At 41.7% G+C, this 25,179-nt stretch overlaps 1 protein-coding gene across 2 annotated transcripts; it reads right to left on the bottom strand.

The window, feature by feature from the left end:
• Nucleotides 1-6,372: 6,372 nt before the first annotated feature.
• Nucleotides 6,373-23,778, bottom strand: LOC122725397 (low affinity immunoglobulin gamma Fc region receptor II-b-like). Of its 2 annotated transcripts, XM_043962499.1 has the most exons (7): nucleotides 23,613-23,778; nucleotides 20,574-20,594; nucleotides 18,335-18,589; nucleotides 15,899-16,153; nucleotides 9,235-9,345; nucleotides 6,938-6,969; nucleotides 6,373-6,772 (listed from the first exon to the last, which is right to left on the bottom strand). In XM_043962499.1, the coding sequence occupies exons 1-7, from the start codon at nucleotides 23,686-23,688 to the stop codon at nucleotides 6,683-6,685; spliced, it is 840 nt and encodes a 279-aa protein (XP_043818434.1). In that variant the 5' UTR covers nucleotides 23,689-23,778; the 3' UTR covers nucleotides 6,373-6,682. The 2 variants fall into 2 exon arrangements, with proteins under 2 accessions (XP_043818434.1, XP_043818433.1); XM_043962498.1 differs by lacking the exon at nucleotides 9,235-9,345 and having other exon boundaries at nucleotides 23,613-23,757.
• Between the last annotated feature and the right edge of the window lie 1,401 nt (nucleotides 23,779-25,179).

The following is a 25,179-nucleotide window of genomic DNA, read 5'->3' as shown; positions in this document are numbered from 1 at the left end:
GTTTGAAATTCTGAGGTGAACACTCTTTTGCATGGAGGTTAGAGTTATGGAATCACAGCATTGGGAACTGGCAGGGGCCTCAGTAACCACTGGGAAAAATGGATACCTTTATTTTCTTGAGTCCCCCCAATTATCCAGGTAACCAGAAGAACTGTCTGAGGACTGGCTGCATCAGCTAACATATCAACCATCCTTTGTATAACAATGGGTAACCCTTGCTGGATGATCCAAGATTATGCCAAAGGACTCATAATGGAAAATGCTCTCCACATCTGGAAAAAAGAACTATGGAATCTGGAATGTAGACTGAATCATACTGTTTCTACTTTCATTTGTTTTGGTTTTTTTTTTTTTTTTTGCTTTTTTGAGGTCTTTCCCTTTTGTTCTGATTCTCCTTTCACAAAATCACTAATGCAGAAATATGTTTGATATGATTGTACATATATGACAAAATGCTTTCTGTCTTGGGAAGAGGGAGGGAAAGGACACAGGGAGAAAAATTTGGAACTTAAAATCCTATAAAAACAAATGTTGGGGGGCGGCTAGGTGGCGCAGTGGATAGAGCACCAGCCCTGGATTCAGGAGTACCTGAGTTCAAATCCGGCCTCAGACACTTAACCCGTACTAGCTGTGTGACCCTGGGCAAGTCACTTAACCCCAATTGCCTCACTAAAAAAAACAAAACAAAAAACAAATGTTGAAAACTACCTCTAAATGTAACTGGAAAATAATAAAATACATTTTTTTTTTGGTGAGGCAATTGGGGTTAAGTGACTTGCCCAGGGTCACACAGCTAGTAAGTGTTAAGTGTTTGAGGTCGGATTTGAACTCAGGTACTCCTGAATCCAGGGCCTGTGCTTTATCCACTGTGCCATCTAGCTGCCCCTAAAATACATTTATTATCAAAAGAACAACAAAGTGCTTCAGCATATTTTAGAGGGGTCACAAGCATTGTGTAGTGAAACAGAAGCCAAGGCAGAGTTTAAGAGTTTTACCTCTGACAGTTAATAGTTGCATGACATCAGGCTTAAATTTTCTCAGCTATAAAATGCAGAAAATACTTTCAGTACCTACCCACCTCACTAATCACATGTCAAGAAGGAGGAACAACCAACGGACAACCTGTGCTTCATCGGTATCTATGCATGGACAAGAGTCACAGAGAAGGAGAAGGTGTGGTGGGTCATTCTATAAGGTGTTAGAGAGAGTATCTTTATCATTGTGTACAAAATAGGGCATATGCAAATCTGCCCTTCCTGAATCCAGTCAATCATGTGTATTAGCTTCATACTTGGTTGAATATTGTGGGTAACAAAACTCTCTGAGCAGGAAGGGCTGACGATTCAGTGAACTTTTAAAAAGGAATAACTTCTCCTTGGTTGTGACTTCTCTTAATACTTGCAGATTATATGAGGGACTCAGCTGAATAAGTCTGAACCTGGGCCTCTTATGGTATTTTTTGCTTCGTGTTCCACTGCCTTATGATAGGGGATCAAACATTGATCCTGAGATGGATGTGTCCAGTCTCAGAGATAACCTCATGAGTTTAAAAAGTTGGAAATATTAGATCCAGCAGTAGAGCTGGCTGGTTTCAAGGTGGGCTTATGTTCTTGGAGATGATGGGCAAGTGCTGGGTTGATTCAATCCTTGCCATGACTTGCCAGAAGATATCTACCTTGAGGGGGACAGAGCAGAGTGAGTAAAATGTAAAAATGCCTAGCCAGAAGCCCTGAAAACTGCTTCATGTGCAGACACGTTAGTCACTGTATCAGCATTATGCTCCTATAGAGCAATGAGAATTCCCCTAAAACTTCCTTCACCCATTCCCCAAAGGCTGAAACTTTTATCCCTAAGGCAGCAAGGAAGCCAGAGTGATGACAATCCCTACTTCAGTTTATATAAAATAGGTGCTGCTCCTGCCATGCCTGACATGAACTGGGACTGCAGGGTCCTTCATAGTATTTGCTAGGAATTCTCAAACTGGAACACAGAAAGTTCAGGGATGAAAGGGTGCCCCAAAGGGGAGAGGCCAGAAGCTCTCAGTTCGTTATATGAAGCTAGAAGTCAGTTATCAGAGATCAGGGTTGCTAAACAGGGCACTTGGAGCCTGGAGACAGGAGACAGTGTCCAGATCAGAAGATCATAGAACCAGACAAGACCCTAGATGTCATCTAGTCCAGCCCTGCTCCCTCCTCTTTACAAATGAAGGATTGAGTTCCAAAGAGGTTAAATGTTTGGCCCAAGGTGAGACAGGTTAGTAAATAGCAAAATGGACCTTCAAACTCACCAAACCACAGTCAAAATAAAACCTGCACTAATGGCTAAAACCTTTTTTCCCAGGGGACTTTGAAAGTCAACCAGAGGCCAATTCCTCAGAGCCATTGCCTGAACTTGGATCTTCACCAGTCTCCAAGTGCAGGCTCCCCTTCTCTTTACTTAATGCCTGGTCCTGCTTTACCCAAACAAAAAACCCACCAGACTTTCCCTTCTTGGCACCCCATCCTTTCCCTTCCACCAGGAATACCAATGAGATCTGACCTGTTTCCATCCTTCCTGACTGACCCTCTAATTATAAATAAGTATTTTCTCTGAATAAAACTGGCTTGCTTTGTTTCCTCCCTGCTGACTCTGACCTTATGCTGACTTCTGTCTTGTGATGGTGCTCTGCCCTACCTTTTACTGCACCTTGGAATCCCTCACCTTACTTTAACTACACAGACATCACATGATCCCAAATCTGGCAGATCCCAGAGCATAAGAGACAGGTGATGAAATATGATGTAGGGTCAGGCAAGTAGGCTCAGATACCAGCAAAACAAGACGATTTTCATGTAGTACCCAAGACCCCTCAAATCAGTCTTGTGGGCAGGTACATATTTTTAAGTCTTGGCTAGAGAAGTCAGTCCTACTCACTTTTCAACTAAATTTTATTCAGCTAGATAGCTCCCCACTACCACTGACAGCATTACCCCCTGCTCCCTCTAGGCAGCAGCACAGGCTACTCATCTATGTTGCTCTCTAAACAGAGGCAGATTGGGATGGCAGTGTGAAAGGTGAGGAAGGAGACAGAAGAAACAAGCCCTCTACCTTCCATCCCAGAATCCTGAGGGGTTCAGCATGTGAGAAACAGAAACTCAAGTATTTGGTCCTATGTATGTTCTTTTTCTTTTCTCATCACAGTTCATTTTACTCCAAAATCAAGGCACAGCTTGAGCCAACCCCAAGCCTAATCCTTCAGGAAACCTGCCATTGAATAGGAAAATGGAAGCAGGTCAACGTAGAAAGTCAGTTGTTTCCCCTCTGCTCCCTCTCTACTCCAAGGCGTTCTTTACCCCTTTGTGTGGGATGCACCCCTTCAGCAGTCTGGTGAAGACAATAGACCCCATCTAGAGATCATGTTGTGTATTTTATTTTATTTTATTTATTTATTTGTTTTTAGTGAGGCAGTTGAACTTAAGTGACTTGTCCAGGGTCACATAGCTAGTAAGTGTTAAGTGACTGAGGCCGGATTTGAACTCAGGTACTCCTGACTCCAGGGCCGGTGCTCTATCCACTGCGCCACCTAACTGCCCCCAAGATCATGTTTTTTAAAAAGAATTAAAGGAATACATACATTACAGTTAGAGGTTAAATGAAAATAAGATGTATTTTTTCCTATCCAAAACCATAGGCCTCTCTGTATCCAAGTTAAGAAGCCTTGCTCTATATCCCCTTATATCAGGAGGCCTAAGTCCTTTCTGTACTTGAAGACAAAAGTCCCTTGCCCACCTGGAGGTCCTCAGCACTCATTGTGGTTGAATGACTGAAGAGAGAAGACACTTGAACTGGCTTATGAGCAAATAACAATGATTTATTATATGTAGGATCACAGAATGTTAGAGCTGGAAGTGACATTAGAGATTGTATGATCCAACCCCTCTCATTTTACAGATGAGTAAACTGAAGTCCTGAGTGGCGGCATTGGAAATTCCTGGGAAAAGAACTGAATTTGGTGTCAGGAGAGGCTTAGGTTGGAATCTTGCCTCTGACACTTATTGGCTCATTGTGAGTATGGGCAAGTCAGGTCAGCAATCTTTACCTCAGTTTTCCCATCTACAAAATGGGAAGAATAATTATTCTGAGGATCAAAAGACCATGTATGCAAAACATTTTGCAAACCTTAAGGCCCTTCATAAATGTCACTTAAGTAACTTGCCCAAGGTGTAATTTCAGAGCCGGACTACAAAGGCACTAAAACAAATTAATTAAGGGCATGAGGTCAAGAGGGTTTTTAAAAAATCACTTTCATTAATGAAACATACATCCTGAGAACACAGAGTGTATATTCTTGACCTTATCCCATGGAGAGACCTGGGGATGAGAGTGGGAGAGGGAAAGAAGTGTTGTCCCTGTTTTAGGAAGTCAGAGATAATAGCATCCTGATACACAGTAAGTGCTTAATGAGCATCATGGAATTGAACTCAGATCATCTAGTAAAACCCTCTCTTTTTGCAGGTGGGGAACCTGAGGCCCAGCTAGCTGAGCTGACTTTCCCAATGTCATGTTACTAGTATGAAGAAGAGGCATAGTTCAAAGTGAGGCTCTCTGCCTTCAGCTCCAGTATTCCTTCTACAGCACCATGCCACCTCTCATCCCAAGATACCTTTGATCCCCTACCCATTAAACTTCCTCTGGTCATAGGGATTAGACCCTAACAAGAACAACAGCACTAAGATTCCCACCTCCCAGGGAAACAATCCCTGCCTGGAAAGGAATGATTACAATGATATTCCCTGACCTCCTTCCCAAATTCATTTTTCTTAATCCCTTGTATGCCTTACCTGCCTCCTGCTCCCTACAAGCCAGATTCACATGGAGCCCCAAAGCCTTTAGCACCAAGGACTCTACATTGGCAGTGAGGTTCTTATGACGCTGTTGAATCTGACTTGGTAGTTCAGGGGTATTTCCTCCTCCTCAGGCTTCCTACATCATTGTAAGTCTAGGGCTTTAAGGGAGAGCACAGGCAGAAAGTACTAATATAAAAATCAAAAGAGGTCTCCATAAAGCACCAGATTCTTAAAAAGAAGGCTGTGACAAAACAGCAGCCTGAGGCCCACTGTTTTCTGCCCCAGGAACCTCCATTTCAGCACCAAACATTTGGGACAACTTAGAAATGGGACAAGGAAATTGAGGGTACAGAGATACCCTATTTCAATTGTAGATCATCCTCAGCTAAGGGGAGGCATGCTCAAATACCTCCTACCCCTGCTCTAGCACCTATGGAAAGAGAAAACTGCCCCAGAACTCAGACCTGCCCTAGCTAGGTAGCAGTTTCAGGAGGGAGCAGAGCAATTCCTCCAAAGGGGCCCAGATACTTTAAATTGTCCAAAATACTGTGCAAGAGTGATTCAGGATATGATATCATTTGGATTGGGTAGATCTTGACAGCATAGACAGATTGTATAAATGCTGACAGTCAATTGCCTTCATGTCTTTTTTTTAATCACAAAAGTATTTTATTTTTTCCAGTTACATGCAGAGATAATTTTCAAAATTTGTTTTTATAAGATTTCTAGATCCAAATTTTTCACCCTCCTTCCCTTCCCTCGCCTCTCCCCAAGACAGCAAGTAATCTTATGTAGATTATATATGTTCAATTACATTAAACATATTTCTGCATTAGTCATTTTGTGAAAAAAAGAATCAGGAAAAAAGGGAAAAACATCAAAAAGCAAAAAAACAAAAAACAAAAAATAGAAACAGTATGGTTCAGTCTGTCTCTAGATTCCACAGTTCTTTGTTCTGGATGTGGAGAGCATTTTCCTTCACGAGTCCTTTCAAATTATCTTAGATCATTGTATTGCTAAGAAGAGTTAAGTCTATCACAGTTGATCATCACATGATGTTGATACTATGTACAATGTTCTCCTGGTTCTACTCATTTCACTCAGCATCAATTCATGTAAGTCTTTCCAGGTTTTTCTGAAATCTGCCTGCTCATAGTTTCTTACAGTATAATAGTATTCCATTACATTCATATACCACAACTTGTTCAGCCATTCCCCAATTGATGGGCATCCCCTTGATTTCCAATTCTTTGCCACCACAAAAAGAGCAGCTATCAATATTTTTATACATGTGGGTCCCTTTCCTGTTTTTATGATCTCTTTGGAATATAGACCTAATAGTGGTATTACTGGACCAAAGGGTATGCACAGTTTTATAGTCCTTTTGGCATAGTTCCAAATTGTTCTCCAGAATCATTGGATCAGTTGACAAATCCATCAACAATGCATTAGCATCCCAATTTTTCTACAGCTTCTCCAACATTTATTATTTTCCTTTGTTGTCATATTAGCCAATTTGATACATGTGAGGTGGTACCACTGAGTTGTTTTAATTTGCATTTCTCTAATCAATAGTGATTTAGAGCATATGGCAATAGATAGCTTTGAATTCTTCATCTGAAAACAGCATGTTCATAGCCTTTGACCATTTCTCAATTGGGGGACTTCAGGTCTTTAAAAGCAGCTTTTGATTCATGTGGACAACTGCCAATGAGATTTTTCAGATCCATTTTCTGTGGAATGGCAAAATTTGCTCTTCAGTCAATTGGTCTCCAGCCTTAGGCCCATTCGACCTGGTGCTTGTGGGAAGAAGCAGATTAGGGTCCCTGCAGGAGGATTAGAGGCGGTCATGATTATTAGTGATTCTGGTAAATTGAGTGTCCTGATGCTTCTTCTTCAAGGTTATCTGTGTCCTTTAGAAATGAAAAAGACATGGAATTTTCCACCTAGAGAAAACAGAGAGATGAGGAATAATTGAGTGGGTGGTGGAGAGGTGGGATATATAGAACAGAATAGATGAAGCATGAGAGAAACATAATAGAGTCTGCTAAGGGAAGAGGAGAACAGGATAGAATGGGGTGTATGGGGAGGAAGCTGAGCACCACACTTACCTCAATCCTTCCTGTCTCATCAGAAGCATTGGCTGTGAATGTAAAGAAAAGCTGTCAGGCCCAGCCATTGCTACATTGAAGGGTTTATAAAGTACCAGAGACACTGTTGCAAGTGTTACTGCTATTTGTATGGATAAGACAAGGTAAAAAGTACAACCCAATCTTCTACCCTAAAAAAAAAAAAAAAGATCCAAGCTTGCCTCATCCTCAGCCCATGTACGTAAGCCAAGAGCAAGGTGGCCAGATTCCTTCCCTGAGCCCTCCCCACTTCCCAGCCCCACAGCCTCTACTCCAGAGTAATGAGCCCCAACTCCTTCCCTCTTCATCATGCTTCTTAGCTGAACATCTTCATCTTCTTCTAATGACACTGGATTTGAACCCAGAAGATCTAGATTTGAATCCTGCTTCTACCCCCTTAGAATCTGTATATAGTACAGTGGAAAGAATGCTGCATGTGGATGGAGTCAAAGCTGAGCTTTGCCACATGTGTGTCTTTGAACAAGTCACTCAACTTCTATAGGGGCTGGACTAAATGATCTCTGAGGTCATTTTCATCTCTAAATGGATGATCCTGTGATAGCAGGATATCTTGGGCAGATCATATGATACTTGTTGAATATCAGTTACTTCATCTGTAAAATGGGGGAAATAATGCTTATACTACTTAACTCACAGGGTTACCATGAGGATTAAATTCTATTATTACCTCCCTTCCCCCCTTACTTCTGACCTCACAGTGCTCCTGAGAGTCCTAAACTAGCCCTAGATCTCCCTCATTCCTCTTTCTGAGAAACACTGTCCTGAACTCCTGGTGGTATAGGCTTTGCCATGTACTCTCTGCACTATTTCCTATCTCCAGTTTTGTCCTAGATATGCTACACAGCTGACCAAGAGAGCAGAGCTTGTGCCCTTCTTATACCTCTGCTGACCTCCCACAAGCCTCCTTTTATTTAGCCTCTGGACCACCTTGCACTTCCAACTTGGGTAAGGTGTATCCATGTCCCATCAAACACTGGGACAGGCAGTGAGAAAGCCACCTGTACTCACTTGGTTCCTATGGGAGATTCTCTCCTTATTCCCTGTATTTAGGGCTGTCTGGGAGAGCTAAGGCAGGGCACATAAAAGGTTTGTGGGACAATGGGACATCATGAACCTCAGGACCATGGCCAGGGGAAAAGGTTGCATTAAAAGAGAAACAGATGCTCCTGCCACACACACACACACACACCACTCAATGAGACACTTTCTCAGATAGTGGGAAGGAAACAATACAAAGACCCTAGGATTTCTGTACTGCAGATATTAGGCCAGGAGAGGTGGTGGAGGGGGAAGCACCAATCCTCATCTTACAAGAGAGAGGTCAGTGTCCAAGGTCCAACAGTGGTTGAACCACTACCACCTCCCACCTTTCCCCAAACTACTGCTAAGAGAGACCAGGGTTCCCACCTCCCCTGAGAATTTGGCTCCAAATCACTGAGGCCCCTCCATTTAGCACTCAGGTTATTCAGGGAAACATTTCCGGAAGCACAGGGAGAAGGAGAAAGGCAGCCAAGGGTAGTGAAAAGAGACCAGATTAGAAGCTGGAGGACTACTGTAGCTTAGACTCTGTCCCCTTCCTGTTTGTGTGACCTCAGACAAGCTGCTTAGGCTTCCTAAGCCCCCATTTCCTCATCTGTAAAGTCAGGAGACTTTGCTAGATGACCTAGGAGATCCCTTCCTGCTCTCAGTCTGGGATCCTATGGCATTTCAATCATTGCTTTCCCATTTCCACCACCCCACACACACATCCTGTCCCTCACTGAGGGCACCACTGAAGAAGCCAGATGGGAAATTCCAGCCCAAAGAAATGGAGGTGGTCATCAGTAAATCAAGAGGATTGCCCAAAGAGACAAGAATGCTGATAATTAAGTGGAATAGCTAGGGGGTGAGTCTGAGAGGTCACTCAGTCTTCTAGATCTTAGTGTCTCTCAGTCACTATTTTTATCCCTGTCTCTGTTTCTTACTATATTTCTTATCATATCTTTGTTTCTCCAGTAAATTAGCTTTTCAAGTGATAAGTTGTGATATTTTTAATTTATTAGATTTCTAAAGCAACATCTCCAAGCTCTATGCTTTAGCATCTGGGCGGGGGCGGGGGGGTAAAAGAACTCTCCTGTTGTGTTAAAGAATCTCACAGTTATAAGTAAGTGTATGGCAGGGGATTCTGTAGGCCAGGGAAACAAATGGTCATGATGCAGAGTCTGGGAAAGGACAGCATTGGCATCTTGGCCCAGAAAAAAACAAGGGGAACCACATACCTGCTCTCTTGTGTCTCTTGTAGTAATACAGGGCAGCAGCTGCAATTGTAGCAATCACAAGCAGCAGGGCCACAGCTATTATAACCACTTTTGTGGTGCTTGGCTTCCCTCCTGATCTTGGGAGAGAGAGATCTCAGGATACACAGTACTTTCCTTCCCTACCTCTACCCTCCCCTTACCCTCCACTATTGCTAACTCAGCCTTGCCCCAGGTTTCCTTCCCCTTTACTCCTCCCTTAGCTTGAGTAGCCAAGCACCCTCCTAGTCTTAGTCTCCTGCCTTCTTTGAAATCTCACCTCAAACCTCACCATCTGCAAGAAGCCTTCCCAGTCCCCCTTAGTTCTACCTTCCATCTAGGATGAGCTCCATTTGATCCTGGATGTATCTTGATTATACAGAGTGCCTTGGATCTTATCTCCCCCATTAGATTCAAGTCAGAGAGTGTTTATTCTTTCTTTGTATCCACAGGGCTTAGCATAGGATAGGAGATGATACTTAATAAATGCTTGTGTAATGGAATTTATTAATTTGGTCGTTAACAATGCTATGCTAAGGTTTAGTAAAAATGCAGCAGTTCAAACAGTTAAAGTCCAGAATCCAGCTTTCCAGACCAGAGTCCAGAATCCAGTTTCCTCCTGATGACATCTTACCACTTCAAGAAGACAAGAGAACTCAGAGATTTTATATGAACTGTTTTGTTTTGTTAGTTTTTACTATCTCCTTTCTGTTATAATATACACTATCTGTAACATGTACTCTCTGCAGAGGCTCTCCCTTTGCAAGACTAATGTCAAAGCATCGGTTCATGAGGACAAAAAAAAATCGCCCCTCTGAACAAAACTTTCCTCTCTTCCTTTTCTATATTGTTGTTCACATATTATTAGTTAGCAATAGTTATTATATTCTTTTTACTGTTCCGTCAAGGAAATATTTTGTTTCTTGAGGAACAAAAGGGGGGAATGTGGTAAAAAGTTTTAATAGTCGGTTAGCGATAATGGAGAAACACCAGTTTTTTTAAGGACCACCCTTTCGGGGAGGAGACCAATGGCATGAGCTACACATGCCAGACTGCCTGCTAGCACTCCACTTCCGGGGTGCAAGCTTAAAAGGCAAGGAGAGAATGGAAGTGGGACTTTTTCCTGCTCTGCTGGTCTCCTGACTGCACTGGACAGACAGATGCTGACGGGAGTTCGACTCGGCCCGGCTCGCAGTTAGCAGCAGCACGCGCTTGACTCGGTCTCTCTCTCTCCCCAAAGGTGGCCTTGGATTTTGGTGAGTTTTACACGGAATATAGACTAAGCTTAGACTTAAGACTATTTGTTTTGTATTTCTACTTTCCTACCTTCTAGTCAACATCACCTTGTAAACTACCATACAATAAAAGCTCTAACTAGAAAACAGAAGCTTCTTCCATTTACTAGTCTGGGAGATAAATTAAGGGAAAGGTTAAAGAGGGGAGATTTATGATCTAATATCCAATTTTAGATCTCACACTTGTCTATTTTTTCTTGACTTGATCCAGGCTCCTTCACTCTACTGAAGGAGGCCTTAGCTCATAACCTGGCAGAGGAGCCCCATGGGGCAGAAGAAAAGACCACTCCTAAGGCCTCTCTTACAAGGAGAGGCCACTTGCACAGCCTTACACAGTCTACCTGAATATAGAAGGATCCTGAAGGAGATGGCCTAGGAGATGAAAGAGGATAGGTTGTGGGATTCTAGGAGTACTTTATAAGCTATGTATCTGGATGATCTTCCCCTACTTAACAGGTTCCATTGATATTCTGGGGCAAACTCTTCAAGAGCCATTTAAAAACTATCTTATTAATGCTTATCACTTGGGAGGTGTGGTCTCCAGAGGAGGTGAGCGTGGAGAAAACTGGACCTGACTGGAGGTGGTGCCAAGATGGTAGAGAGAAGCCAGGAAGTTGCTTGAGCTTTCCCAAGTTTCCCTCAAAAACAACACTAAATGAATCCTATAAACATATTCTGGATCTACAGAACCAACAAAAAATATAGAAAGACATAATCTCCTAACCTGAGATAATTTAGAAAACATAAGGAAAGGTCTGTCTCACTTGGGTGAAAAGGGAGGGTAGCTCAGCTCAGCGCAGCACAGCTCAGGACAGCTCTGAGCAGCACACTGTGGAGGGGGTCTGGGCAAGTCAGCAGGAGGCTCTTGGCCACGGCATAAATAATTTGCTGACACCCCTTGATCCTGGATCATAAGGCTGGTGGCACAACAGGCCATTTGTGAGACCTGCCAGCCCTGGCTGTAAGGTCAAACTTCCAGCTAGAGAACCACTCACAAGACAAGAGTGACTTGGCCAAGCCATCCCAGCACAGGAAGCAAGCCCAGAGTGATGAGGAATCCAAAAGTCACAGAGGCCTTAGAGAAGAAAGCCAGTGACCAGGCCCCTATACCACAGCACAAGAATCTTGCAACAGTGGTTCCTGTGCCCCAGGAGAAGACCTAAACTTTAAAAATTTGAAAATTGGCTACAATATGAGTAGGAAATAGAAAAGGACCCTTACCATTGACAGCTTCTATGGTGACAAGGAAGACCAAAATATAAACTCAGATAAGAACAATACCATCAAAATGCCTACATGTGAAGCCTCAAGTGGGACAATGATCTGGTCTCAAGACCAAAAAGCCTTCTTGGAAGAGCTCAACAAGGCTTTTAAAAATCAAATGAGGGGTCATCTAGGTGGCACAGTGGATAAAGCACTGGCCCCGGATTCAGGAGGAACTGAGTTCAAATTTGGCTCCAGACACTTGATACTTACTAGCTGTGTGACCCTGGGCAAGTCACTTAACCCTCATTGCCCAGGCCCCCCCCCAAAAAAAAATTCAAATGAGAGAGGAAGAAGAAAAAATGGGAAAAGAAATGAGAGAAATGTGAATTACACCGAAAAAAGAAGCACAAAAGTTGACTGAAGAAAACAATTCCTTAAAGACTTCAATTAGTCAAATTGGGGGGAGGGGGAGTAGCCAAATGGAAAAGGAGGTGCAAAACCTTACTGAGGAAAATAAAGCCTTAAAAATAAAAATTGGGCAGATGGAAGTTAATGACTCCATATGACACCAAGAATCTGTCAAGCAGAATCAAAAGACTGAAGAAATAGAAAAAAAATATATATGAAATACCTCGTTGCAAAGACAACTGACCTAGAAAATAGATGCAGGAGAGATCATCTAAGAATTATTGGACTACCTGAAAGCCATGGTCAGAAAAAGAGTCTAGACACCATATTCCAAGAAATTATAAAGGAGAACTGCCCTGATATTGTAGAATCAGAGGATAAAATTGTCATCGAAAGAATCCACCCATCACCTCCTGAAAGAGACCCCAAAAGGAAAACATCCAGGAATTATCAGGTGAAGGAGAAAATACTATATTAGCCCAGAAAGAAACAATTTAAATATCAGGGACCCACAGTCAGGATTACACAGGACCTGGCAGCTTTGACATTAAAGGGTCACAAGGCTTGGAATATCATATTCTGGAAGGCAAAGGAGCCGGGATTACAACCAAAAATCAACTAGCCAGCAAAATTGAGTATTATCTTTCAGGAGAAAAGATGTATATTTGATTAAATAGGGGACTTCCAAAGTTTTCTGAAGAAAACACCAGAACTGAACAAAAAATTTGATCTTCAAATACAAGACTCAAGAGAAGTATAAAAAGATGAACAGGATAAAAAAGTTATTTAATAAGATTAAACTGTTTATGTCCCTATGAGGGAAGATAATACTTTTAACTCTTGAGAACTGTATCTCTATTAGGGTATTTTATTAAATTGACTTTGATGTAAAGATATAAAGAAACTTAAGGGGCAGAATAAAAGGATAATAGGAGCAGGAGAGGGAAGGGGAAGTGGACTGGGGTTAATTGCATCATATGAAGAGGCACAAAAAAACCTATTATAATAGAGGGGGAAAAGGGAGAAGTGGTCATTGTTTCAACCTTACTCTCATCAGATTTGGTTCTAGAGAAAATAACATATACACTCATTTGGATAAAGAAACTTAGCTTACTCTTTAAGGAAGTAAAAGGGTAAGGGGGAAAGGGTGGCACTAATAGAAGGGAAGGCGGAAGCAGGGGAAGAAAGGGGAAAGAAAGGGGAAAGAAAAGGAAGGGTGGCTGATAAAAGGGAGGGCAAATTGAGGGAGGCAGTGGTCAGAAGCAAAACACTGGCAAGGAGGAATGGGGTAAAAGAAGAAAAAAAGATTACAAACAAAGGGGAAAAGAGGATGGAGGTAAAGAAATATTTAGTAATCATAACTGTGAATGTGAATGAGATGAACTCTCCCATAAAATAGAAGCAAATAGCAGAGTAGATTAAAAACCAGAATCCTACAATATGTTCTTTACAAGAAACATATTTGAAGCAGAAAGATAAACAAAAGGCAAAAGGTTGGAGCAGAATATATTATGCTTCAGATGAAGTTTTAAAAAAGCAAGGGTAAGGGCAGCTAGGTGGTGCAATGGATAGAGCACCAGCCCTGTAGTCAGGAGGACCTGAGTTCAAATCCGGCCTCAGACACTTAACACTTACTATCTGTGTGACCCTGGGCAACTCACTTAACCCCAATTGCCTCACACAGACACACACAAAAAGCAAGGGTAGCAATCCTTATCTCAGACAAAGCAAAAGCAAAAATAGATCTAATTAAAAGAGATAAGGAGGGAAAATACATCTTGCTGAAAGGTACCATAGGCAATGAAGTAATATCAATACTAAACATATATGCACCAAATGGTAAAGCATCCAAATTCTTAGAGGAGAAGTTAAATGAGTTACAAAAAAAAACTAACAACATCAGAAAAACTAAACTAGTGGGGTATCTGAACCTTTCTCTCTCAGAACTAGATAAATCAACCACAAAATAAATAAGAAAGAAGTTAAAGAGGTGAATAGAATTTTAGAAAAGTGAGATATGATAGACATCTATGGAAAATTGAATGGGAATAGAAAGGAATATACCTTTTCCTCAGCAGCATATGGCACATACACAAAAAATACCATGTATTAGGGCACAAAAACCTCACAGTCAAATGTAGAAAGGCATAAATAGTAAGTACACCCTTATCAGATCATGATGCAATAAAAATGACATGTAATAAAGAGCCATGGAAAGATAGACTGAAAATTAATTGGAAACTAAATAATATCATCCTAAAGAATGAGTGGGTCAAACAACAAATCATAGAAACAATAACTTCATCCAAGAGAATGACAATCATGAGACAACATACCAAAACTTATGGGATGCAGCCAAAGCAGTTCTTAGGGGAAATTTTATATTTCTAAATGCTTACATGAATAAAATAGAGAAAGAGGAGATCAATGAATTGGACATGCAACTAAAAAAGCTCGAAAAAGAGCAAATTTTAAATCCCCAATTAAATAATAAATTAGAAATCCTGAAAATCAAAGGAAAGATAATAAAATTGAAAGTAAGAAAATTATAGAATTAATCAATAAAACTAAGAGCTGGTTTTATGAAAAAATCAATAAAATAGATAAACATTTTGGTTCATTTGATTTAAAAAAAGAAAGAAGAAAGCCAAATTATCAGTATCAAAAATGAAAGTGGTGAATTTACCACCAGTGAAGTAGAAATTAACGCAATAATTAGGAGCTATTTTACTCAACTGTATGCCAATAAATTTGACAATCTAAATGAAATGGATGAATATTTACAAAAATACAAACTGCCCAGGTTAACAGAAGAGGAGATAAAATCCTTAAATAAATCCATCTTAGAAAAAGAAATTGAACAAGCCATCAATGAACTCCCTAAGAAAAAACCTCCAGAGTCAGATGGGTTTACAAGTGAATTATACTAAAAATTTAAAGAATAGTTAATTCTGGGGGCAGCTAGGTGGAGCAGTGGAAAAAGCACCAGCCCTGGATTCAGGAGGACCTGAGTTCAAATCCAGCCTCAGACACTTGACACTTACTAGCTGTGTGACCCTGGGCAAGTCACTTAGCCCTCATTGCCCCATCAAGAAGAAGAAGAAGAAGAAGAATTAATTCCAATACTATACAAATTATTTGGAAGAATAGAAGGAGTTCTACCAAATTCCTTTTATGACACAAATATGGTGTTGATATCTAAACCAGGAGAACCAAAACAGAGAAGGAAAATTACAGACCAATTTCCCTAATGAATATCAATGCAAAAATCTTAAATAAAGTATTAGGAAGGAGAAACTGGTCCTCTGGCTATGACTGCTCAAACCCCTGCAATCTTATCAAAGCACAGGGAGACTGCCATGATTTTCTGACTCTTTGCCTCAAATGTAATTGAGAGAGGTGATATGCCATAGTATAGAGAATTCTGAGCTTGGAATAAGGAAGACCCACATTTAGGTCCTGATGCTGTGCAATCATAGAAAGGTCATATCTCTCTGTGTCTCAATTTTTTACCTCTAAAATTATAATAATAGTAATAATAATGCCAGTGGGTTAGGTTTTTTGTGGAGATCTCATAGCATATGTATGAAAAATGGTTCACAAACCTAAAAATGCTACCTAAATGTTAATTATTCTTTTTATCTCTTTCTAACATTTCTTGTCCACCTCATAAAAACCACATGATCTCCATCCTAGGTGTCTATCTCTTCCCTTCAAATGCCTTGGTCAAGTTTCCTTACCTTGGACAGTGATAAACACAGTTGGGGATACATATGTCATTTTCCCCAAGTTCCCTGTACAATAGTAGGATCCACTATGAGTATAGTTCACTTGCGAAACAACATATCTGAAACTCTGAGAGTCATACTTTAAGGCTTTGTCATTGTGGTAGTATGTGACTTTATACAGTGGTTTGCTCCTCCAGCTGTGGCACCTCAACATCATAGAATCACCTTCCATGAATTCCAGTCTCTCCACTTGAAGTAGCACCCAATCTGAAAGACAAACACAAAGGCCATTAGCTCAAAACATTTCAACCTGTCCTAGAGCCTTGGGCCATCTAAGACTTCCTGCCATCTCCAAAGACAAAGAAAAGCAGACCCTGACTCTAAACAATGATTCCAATCACTGAAGCTAGTATGAGGATATGCAGAATGGCACTCGGAAGGATCAGTCCACATGTTGTTTATCATCCTCCATTTTCTTTTTCTTCTTTCTTTCTTTCTTTTTTTTTTTAAGTGAGGCAGTTGGGGTTAAGTGACTTGCCCAGGGTCACACAGCTAGTAAGTGTTAAGTGTCTGAGGCTGGATTTGAACTCAGGTACTCCTGACTCCAGGGCCGGTGCTCTATCCACTGCGCCACCTAGCTGCCCCATTGTCCTCCATTTGCAAAGAGGACCAATGACACCTTGGAATGATGTCTTGACTCTTGGGTGAATTGGATGTAAGTGAGGCAGAGTTGCACAGAGTTGTCAGCCTCACTCTCTCATCCTGAATCATCAAAGCCAGTGTCAAGATTAAAGTGAGGACAGCTGGTGTTCTCCCAGGATAAAGTGGATGACCCTGCCATCTTATATATCTGACCAAGCTCTAAGCATTCCACAGTGCTTGCTTCATCTCCCTTCAAGATATTCGTATATGCCCATTCAACTGGGCATTTCTTCACATATGTTGGGTAGACACCCCACTAATTTTGCAGCAGGTTTCTGACTGACTGACTGGTTACCCTCAGACTCGTGTAGCCCATCTGCCAAGACAGGGAACCACTGTACATGCCACAACTTCTTGGAGCCACAGGGGACAGTTGAGTGCCAGATGGACACCAAAGGTGGATGAGCAGTCCAGAAAAGGGCTTGGCAAACTGACACACTAGAGGCACTAGTCCTCCTTGAACACCCATAAACTCCATCTGCCTACATCACGCCCTCCAAAGGGCTCACCAACTATCAGAAACCAATAAATGGGAAAGGCAATGGGCAAAACATGCAGGTAAGACAAATATGGTGGCAACTTGGGAGGAATTTAAGAACTAGGCAGGGGTAGAAACATCTAAAACATTTTACAAAATCGGAGACTATTTGTAATCTGGAGCTATAACCCTCAACCTTCAGAGCATGCTAGTATAGCAAGGTGAATTCTACTGCTAAACCAACTCTAGTGGCTCCCCATTGCCTCTAGGATAAAATTCAAATTCTTTCCTTTGACTTTTTTTTTTTTTTGCAGGGCAATGAGGGTTAAGTGACTTGCCCAGGGTCACACAGCTAGTTAAGTGTCAAGTGTCTGAGGCTGGATTTGAACTCAGGTCCTCCTGAATCCAAGGCCAGTGCTTTATCCACTGCGCCACCTAGTTGCCCCCTCCTTTGACTTTTAAAAGGCATTTACAACCTGGCCAGACTCACTGGACATCAGTCTCCCCTCCCTTGGATTTGGCTACCCAGACAAACTGACCTTCTCTCTGTTCCTCCCATGCTACTCCGTAATGTTTCACTGACCATCTCTACATCCCACCATCACTCCCTATGCCTGGAATGCACAGCCTCCTCTTCATAATGTTCCTCTCTTCATATAAGATGCAGCTCAGGCAATAAACTCTACATGAATCCTTTCCTGGTTCTCTTAACTGCTAGCAGACTTCCTTTCAAAATTTGTTATAAATATTTTAGTGATTAATTTTATATTTCTGTTGTATGTAATATATATTTATGTATAATATATGTGTATTTACATGTATACATACACACACACACATCTATCTATCTATTACATGTGCTTTTATTTCCTCCAGTAGAACGTAAACTCTTTGTGACCAGGAATTGTTTCTTTCTCTGTACTTGTATTTCCAGTGCTTATTACAATAAGCCTTTAAAAAATACTTATTGATTGATTAGATGTAAGTCCCTATTCTCTTGTTCACTTGGGAAGGAGTTCAGGAAATTTCCTGACAAAAATAAGTAGTGAAAAAAGACACAGCTAGTGAGAGAAATTTACAAAAAGGCAAGCTAAACTCATACCTTAGTAAGGACAATAGTGAAAAGGAGAATTAAAAAAAACTTGTGGATTTCTCAGGAACTCTCCCACCCATTCCCCTTAGCGTTAGTTCTCCCAATAAACAGGATATGTCCTTTTCCAGGCTGTATCCCATTCCACCTTACCCCAGGCTCCTTATCCTTCACTTACCACTAGTGACCTGTAGTTTCACAGAGTTGCTGAGGGCAGTTTGTTTTGTCCGGCACTGGTATTCCCCACTGTCCTTGATGTTGACAGCTGGAATGTTATAGGCGTCCTGGTGGATGGGGAAAGATGACCCATTGTGGAACCATTCAATGGATTCCTCTCCAGGGGTTTGGAACCCCTCACATATAAAGGTCACATTGTCTTCTCTGAGCACATTGAACCAAGGGGGTTCCAGGGTCAGTGATGCCTTTGGGGGACCTGAGGAAGGTACAGAGTAGAAGGAAATGAAGAAAAGGAGCCTCCAAAGAAGAGCCCATAACATCCCAGATCTAATGGCAGTTTTCTCCCACATTTAAGCTACACTGAGTCATGAGACCACAGGGCTCTTTCCAGAAGGGTGGACAGCTCCCTGTGGATTTCCTAGGTCCCATCTGATTGGTTAAAACAAAAGCAAAAACATACAACAAAACCCCAAGAGTCATCATTTTCTTCTCAAAGACAGCCCATCGCAGGGAAAGTAAGAGTAAATGATCTGAGGACAGCTAGGTGGCGCAGTGGATAGAGCACCGGCCCTGGATTCAGGAGGACCTGAGTTCAAATCCAGCTTCAGACACTTGACACTTACTAGCTATGTGACACTGGGCAAGTCACTTAATCCCCATTGCCCCACAAAAAAACCCCAAAAAACAAACAAACAAACAAACAAAAAAGAGTAAATGATCTGTAACTTCAATCTCCAAAATCTAGGGGAGACTGAAAATCTCTGGGGTCAACATTGTTCTGTAGGTAGGAGAAGGATCCATTTACTGAGGAAATATTGTTCCTACAAGAGGAGGGAGGGGTCCTATTTGCCTGCAATCCAAGGTCAAGCACCCCAACACTTGCTGGTTCCTAGCCTCATCAGAGGGTCTGAATCTCTGCCCCCAATAACTCCTCCTTCAACATTGTACAAATGTGTGTGTATCTATTGTTCACAATACCCAATACTTATACTCATACATAGTGTAGATAGCAACACCCCCAGACTGTGAGCTCCTTGAGTGAAAAGACTATTTTCCCTTTCTTTGCATCCCCAACAATTATTAGTTTCACAGATATTTAATAACTACTTGTTGAATTGACCCACACAACACATACAGAGACATTTAGAGATCATTTGGGGCAGGAGAAAGAATTCTGGCTTTGGATTCAAGGATCTCAGGTTCAAATTCTGGTTTAGTCACTTGCTACTTGTGTGACCTTGGGCAATTCAGTTAACCTTTCTTAAGCTCAGTTTCCTCACCTGTGAAATGAGGGAGTTGGACTCCATGACTTTTCTTACTCTGATCCATGACATGAAATATGTTGACAACCTCATAGCAACTACAGACACACATAACACAGATGTTCCATGGGAAGTGGATATGGGAAACAAGCATTCATTAAGTGCCTACTATGTTCCAAGTACCATGGTAAGTGTTTTACACACATTCACTCATTCGATCCTAAATCATGAGTTTTAGAGCTGAAAGGGACTATAGAGATTATCCAGTCCACTGTCCTCATTCTACAGATGAGAAAACTGAGGCTTGGAGGAATTAAATTGCAAGGCCAGATGAGTAATAAATAGAAAACCTTTCTTTCTATGGAGCAGGCAGTGAAATACACACAAGATGTACTCAAACACAGGGAAACATGGGGACACACCCGAGTCGACTAACCGTTTTTGGAGGGTATAAGCTTCCTGTGACTTTGTGATCGAAGATCAAATTTCCTGGGCACCTAGGTGGCACAGTGGCCAGACCACTGGTCCTGGAGTCAGGAAGATCTGAGTTCAAACCCAGGCTCAGACTCAAGAGCTGTGTGACCCTGAGCAAGTCACTTAAGCCTTATTTCCCATCAGTAAAATGGGGACACACTAGAAAAGGAGATTCAAAGATGACTGAATGACCTAAAAACAACTGGTTCCTGAAGGAAGAGGGATAAGAAGAGTGTTGAGTCTCTAGCAGTAGAAAGGAAAACAAACAGCCTTGGGTGGAAGATAACAGGAGAAGAGAGTTATCTCAGTGATAGCTGTAACCTTACTGGCCCCAGTCACATTCTCTCCTTAATCAGGTGGGTTCAAGGTTCCAGTCAGGATACGAGCTACTGTCCCGGATGCATTGTGCTGATATGGATGTTCTGGGAAGGGGTGGGGACAGGGAGAAGAGGGGGTGGTTAAAACAAAACAAAAAAAGAGGCCCAAACTGAATACAGAACTTACCATTACTCCTGATGGCTGGAGCTGCAAGAGACCAGAAAGCAGGGATTAGACCAGGACAGGGAACCCAGGGGCAGGGGAGCTACACCATGGAACTACAACTAGCCAGGCTAGGGACCCAGAGCAGCCTGTTGTGCTGTCTTTCCCCAGTGTTCCTCAGAGATGGCTGGGATAATAGTGACTGCAGGGGCACTGGAAGCCCCCTCCCCTCCACAAAAGAAGAAAACAACTTAACCATCTGAAATTCTAACATTGAAGACATTCCCATGACTTAATATTTTGTTCCCTTTTAAAATGCAAACGTCTTCCCACCTCAATGTGAATGAGTTTATTGAATTAAATCCTTTCTTGAGAGTAGAATTTAATCTAAGAGTGCTCATGAACAGAGAGAATAAGGAAAGAAGAGTCTCTGGGGGAAGGGTTATTGTATCTGGCTTTACTTTTTCTTTCTCTTTTTTTGTCTTTTTTAAAGATTTATTACATATTTATCTTAAAATTTTTTTAAAACCCTTTGAATTCCAATTTCTCTCCTTTACATCCATTGAGAGGAAAAGAAATGGGCTATCATTTATACATGTGAGGTCATGCAAAACATTTTTCCATATTGCTGGCTCTGCTTCTTAAGAACTATGAATGACTTTGGGGGCTTCATGCCTTCCTTAGGATTTGAGAGTAGTCACTAGCTAGAGTATTCAGTAGATAGAGAACTGAGCCTAGGCAGGAAAACCTGAGTTCACAACTAGAGCTCAGATACTTACTGGCTGTGTGATCTTGGGCAAGTCTCTTTAAGTCTGCCTCAGCTTCCTCAACTATAAGCTGGGGACAATCACAGCACCTACATCACAGGGTTGCTGTGAGAATCAAATGCTATAGGACTTGTAAAGCACTTTACCAAGCTTAAAGTGCTGCTTCAATGTTAGCTTTTATTATTTAGTGAAGAGGCAGAATTGGATCCTTGACTCAACAGTGGGAACAAGGCCAGGGATGTTTATATGATTTTTTTTTTTTAGTAAGGCAATTGGGGTTAAGTGACTTGCCCAGGGTCACACAGCTAGTAAGTGTTAAGTGTCTGAGGCCGGATTTGAACTCAGGTACTCCTGACTCCAGGGCCGGTGCTTTATCCACTGCACCACCAAGCTACCCCAAAGGCCAGGGATGTTTAGAAGTTCAGAGATTATACAGAGGGAAGGCATAGGAAAATCAGAACTTCCTTCCCCCTCCCCTCATGTAGACAGATAGAGCAGGGTGCTGAGAAAAGCATCTCCCCAGCAATGGATGGAAAATGGGAAGAACTGAAGACATCCAAGCGTCTTGGACAGAGGAACTGATCTGACAGTCAGGAGACCTGGCAGTGTGACCTCAGGAAAGTCCCTTCATTTATCAAGTATTTAGGAACAGGGGCTCTGCAATTCAGTAACTGTGCCCCCTTGGGCTAGACACTGAACCCTCCCTAGGCCTGAGTCTCATCTCTAAAATAGGAAAATTGGATTAGATGGCATCTCGGGTCTTTGGGGGCTCTAAGGTTCTATTCTACTTTAGCTCTCCCTCATTTTCTTTTCTTTTTCTTTTTTTGGTGAGGCAATTGGGGTTGTGACTTGCCCAGGGTCATACAGCTAGTGCCACATTTGAACTCAGGTCCATCTGAATCCAGGGCCGGTGCTTTATCCACTGCACCACCTGGCTGCCCCTTCTCCCTCATTTTCACAACCAAGTATTGCCCATGATCAGGTTTAGGGACTTCTCTGCTTGGATCCTGTTGCTGAATTATGTCTAGGGGTACTGGAGTCCCCAAGTCACTGAGTTGAATTAAAAGGTGATTGGACTTGATAGAGCTATGGAACACCCAGGAATCTCTCTAGATACCAGTATGAGCTACATGACATTTTGGGGGGAGTGGAGAGGAGTGTCAGCCATGCCCTTCTATGGACAAGCCTGGAGACTCTGGAGGGCATTTTGGCCTTGGTGGGGTAGGAGATCCCCATTCCCTCAGTATATCTCATCTAAACTTGAAATCTGATCTGGAGATGGTTCCCTAAGGAAAGAGGAAAGAAGAGGAATTTGCTCCAAAATCAGAGGCATGTGTGGCTTTGGCGTCAGAGGATATGAGGCCAAATGATGACTCTGCTATCTCTGTGACTCTGAGCAAATCATTTAGCTTCTCTGGCCTTGATTTTTTATTTTTAAAAATGGGGGAAGAAGGGGAGGCATCTAAGTGACCACTGAGATTTCTTCCAACTCTTAAATCTTTGATCCAGGGCCACAGTTTAGAGCTTAAAACTGCACTAACAATTTTGGGACACCCTGTAGACCCATCCTTCCGCTCCACCCCACCACCTTCCATTCTAGGCACTGTATATATACAAACACACACATGTATATATATATATGAAGGAAATACATGCAATTATCTTATTTATTCAAGCCTCACAATCTGCTTTTCCTGAATTACTGAAATTGGGTTTCTGTCTATTCCCCAGGTCCCCAGATAAACACTTCTCTTTCCTCAACAAGAAAAGCCAGCCTTTTAAAGGGGAGGGAGAAAAAAATGCAAAATTTTTGTGATTTGAGCTGCAGAGGGAGAAATACCCCTCAACAACCTCTTGACTGAAGCAATTTGATTCCACTGGGGTTATTAAAATACAAACATCTTGGAGATTTCTGTCTAACACTGAGTTGTCATCAGCCATTTATACCGTAGAAACAGTCTTGAAAAATTGGGCCATAGTATGGGGGGGAAGGAAAAACTATTAGGGTGTCTGGTTGGGTGAGAACACCCAAACAGGAGTGAACGTTCACTTCCCCTAGGTCAGGCTCTAAGAATCAGCATTGTTACCAAGAGACTGTCCAACAACTTTAACAAGTCCCCTATGTCCTGATTCTAAAGAAATGGTTATGTTTAGCCCCTTCCCATTCCCACCCCTGCTTCTATTCACCTTCCCCACTTGTGCTTTCCTCCTAAGTAAGCCCCCAAAAGATGCTTCAGCTAGAATTGACCCTTTGTCTTTGTACCCTCATTTTCTGCTCCATTAACCTCAGACTCACCTAGACACAATAGTGCTACCCACAGCAGCAGAGATCTGGAGGTGGTGACAAGCTGGGGCACCCACAGTCTCCCCATGGCAGGCAGGAGATGGCAGGAGTGGATCCCAAACAGCACAGAGTTTCTGAAAATAGCAGCTGACACTTGTCCCACCAACCCAAGCACAGTCCACTCCAGAGAACATGTAAATACTCCTAAGAGAGAGGATGAGCCTTGACCTTCTACCTCAGAATCTACTCCCCTCCCACCTCTTTTACTGTCCCTCCTCCCACTGAACTCCCCCTTGTTTCTGCTTCCTCCCTCTTTACCAGTGGAATGAAGGGTTTCCTGACCCATCACCCGCACAACTCCAAATTTAGAAAAATCTACTAGATAGTAAACAAAATGCCCCACCATGGCCTCAGGTAGAAATCAAGCTTGATGCTGCACTGTGTTTCAATTAAAAAGTTCAAGAGACATGATTACTGGGTAATTTAATCATTTTATTAATAAGGCCATAAAGTTATTAATAAGAGGATGATCATCTGGCCATCTCTCTTAAACCAAAGATATTCATGGTGTTGGACTCACAGTACATATACCCTTGAAAACGGTAACTGGTTCATCAAATAGCAATCAAATGGTTTCTTTCTGGTCGCTTGCAATATTTTCTCGTTGACCTGGGAGCTCTGGGATTTGGTTAATTTGGCTAAAATTGTTTGGAATTTTTGTTTTGAGATTCCTTTAAGGAGGTGATTGGTGGATTCTTTCAAATTCTATTTTACCCTCTTGTTCTAGAATATCAGGGCAGTTTAACTTGATAATTTCTTAAAAGAGGATGTCTAGCCTCTTTCTTTGATCATGGCTTTCAGATAGTCTGGTAATTTTTAAATTTCTCTTCTGGATGTATTTTCCAGATGAGTTGTTTTTCCAATAAGATATTTCACTTTGCCTTCTATTTTTTCATTCTTTTGGTTTTGTTTTGCTGTTTCTTGATTTCTTATGGAGTCATTAGTTTCCATTTGCTCAATTCTAATTTTTAAGGAATTATTTTCTTCAGTGAGCTTTTGTACCTCCTTTTCCCTTTGGCTAATTCTACTTTTTAAGGAATTTTTTTTCTTCAGTGAATTTTTTTTGCCTCCTTTTCCAATTAGCCAATTCTGCTTGTCAAGACATTCATCTCCCCATTGAATTTTTGTACCTCTTTTACCATTTGACTTAGTCTGTTTTTAAGGTATTGTTTTCTTCAGTATTTTTGTGTCTCCTTTACCAAGCTGTTGTCTCTTTTTTCATGATTTTCTTGCATCACTCTCATTTCTCTTCCCAAGTTTTCCTCTAACTCTCTTACTTGATTTTCAAAATCCTTTTTGAGATCTTCAGTGGCCTGAGACCAAGTCATGATTTTCTTGGAGGCTTTGGATGCAGGAGCTTTGACTTTGTTATTTTCTCAGTGTGTGTTTTGATCTTCCTTGTCACCATAGTAACTTTCTATGGTCAGAATTTGTTTCTGTCATTTGCTCATTTCCCCAGCCTGTTTTTTTACTTTTAAGTCTTTGTTAAAGTAAGGCTCTGCTGCCAGGGTGGAGAACT

The sequence above is a fragment of the Dromiciops gliroides genome, chromosome 4 (genome assembly GCF_019393635.1).
Source record: "Dromiciops gliroides isolate mDroGli1 chromosome 4, mDroGli1.pri, whole genome shotgun sequence".
NCBI lineage: Eukaryota > Metazoa > Chordata > Mammalia > Microbiotheria > Microbiotheriidae > Dromiciops > Dromiciops gliroides.
The sequence above is the reverse complement of the archived record's forward strand: the minus strand, read 5'-3'. Positions and strand labels throughout refer to the sequence as shown.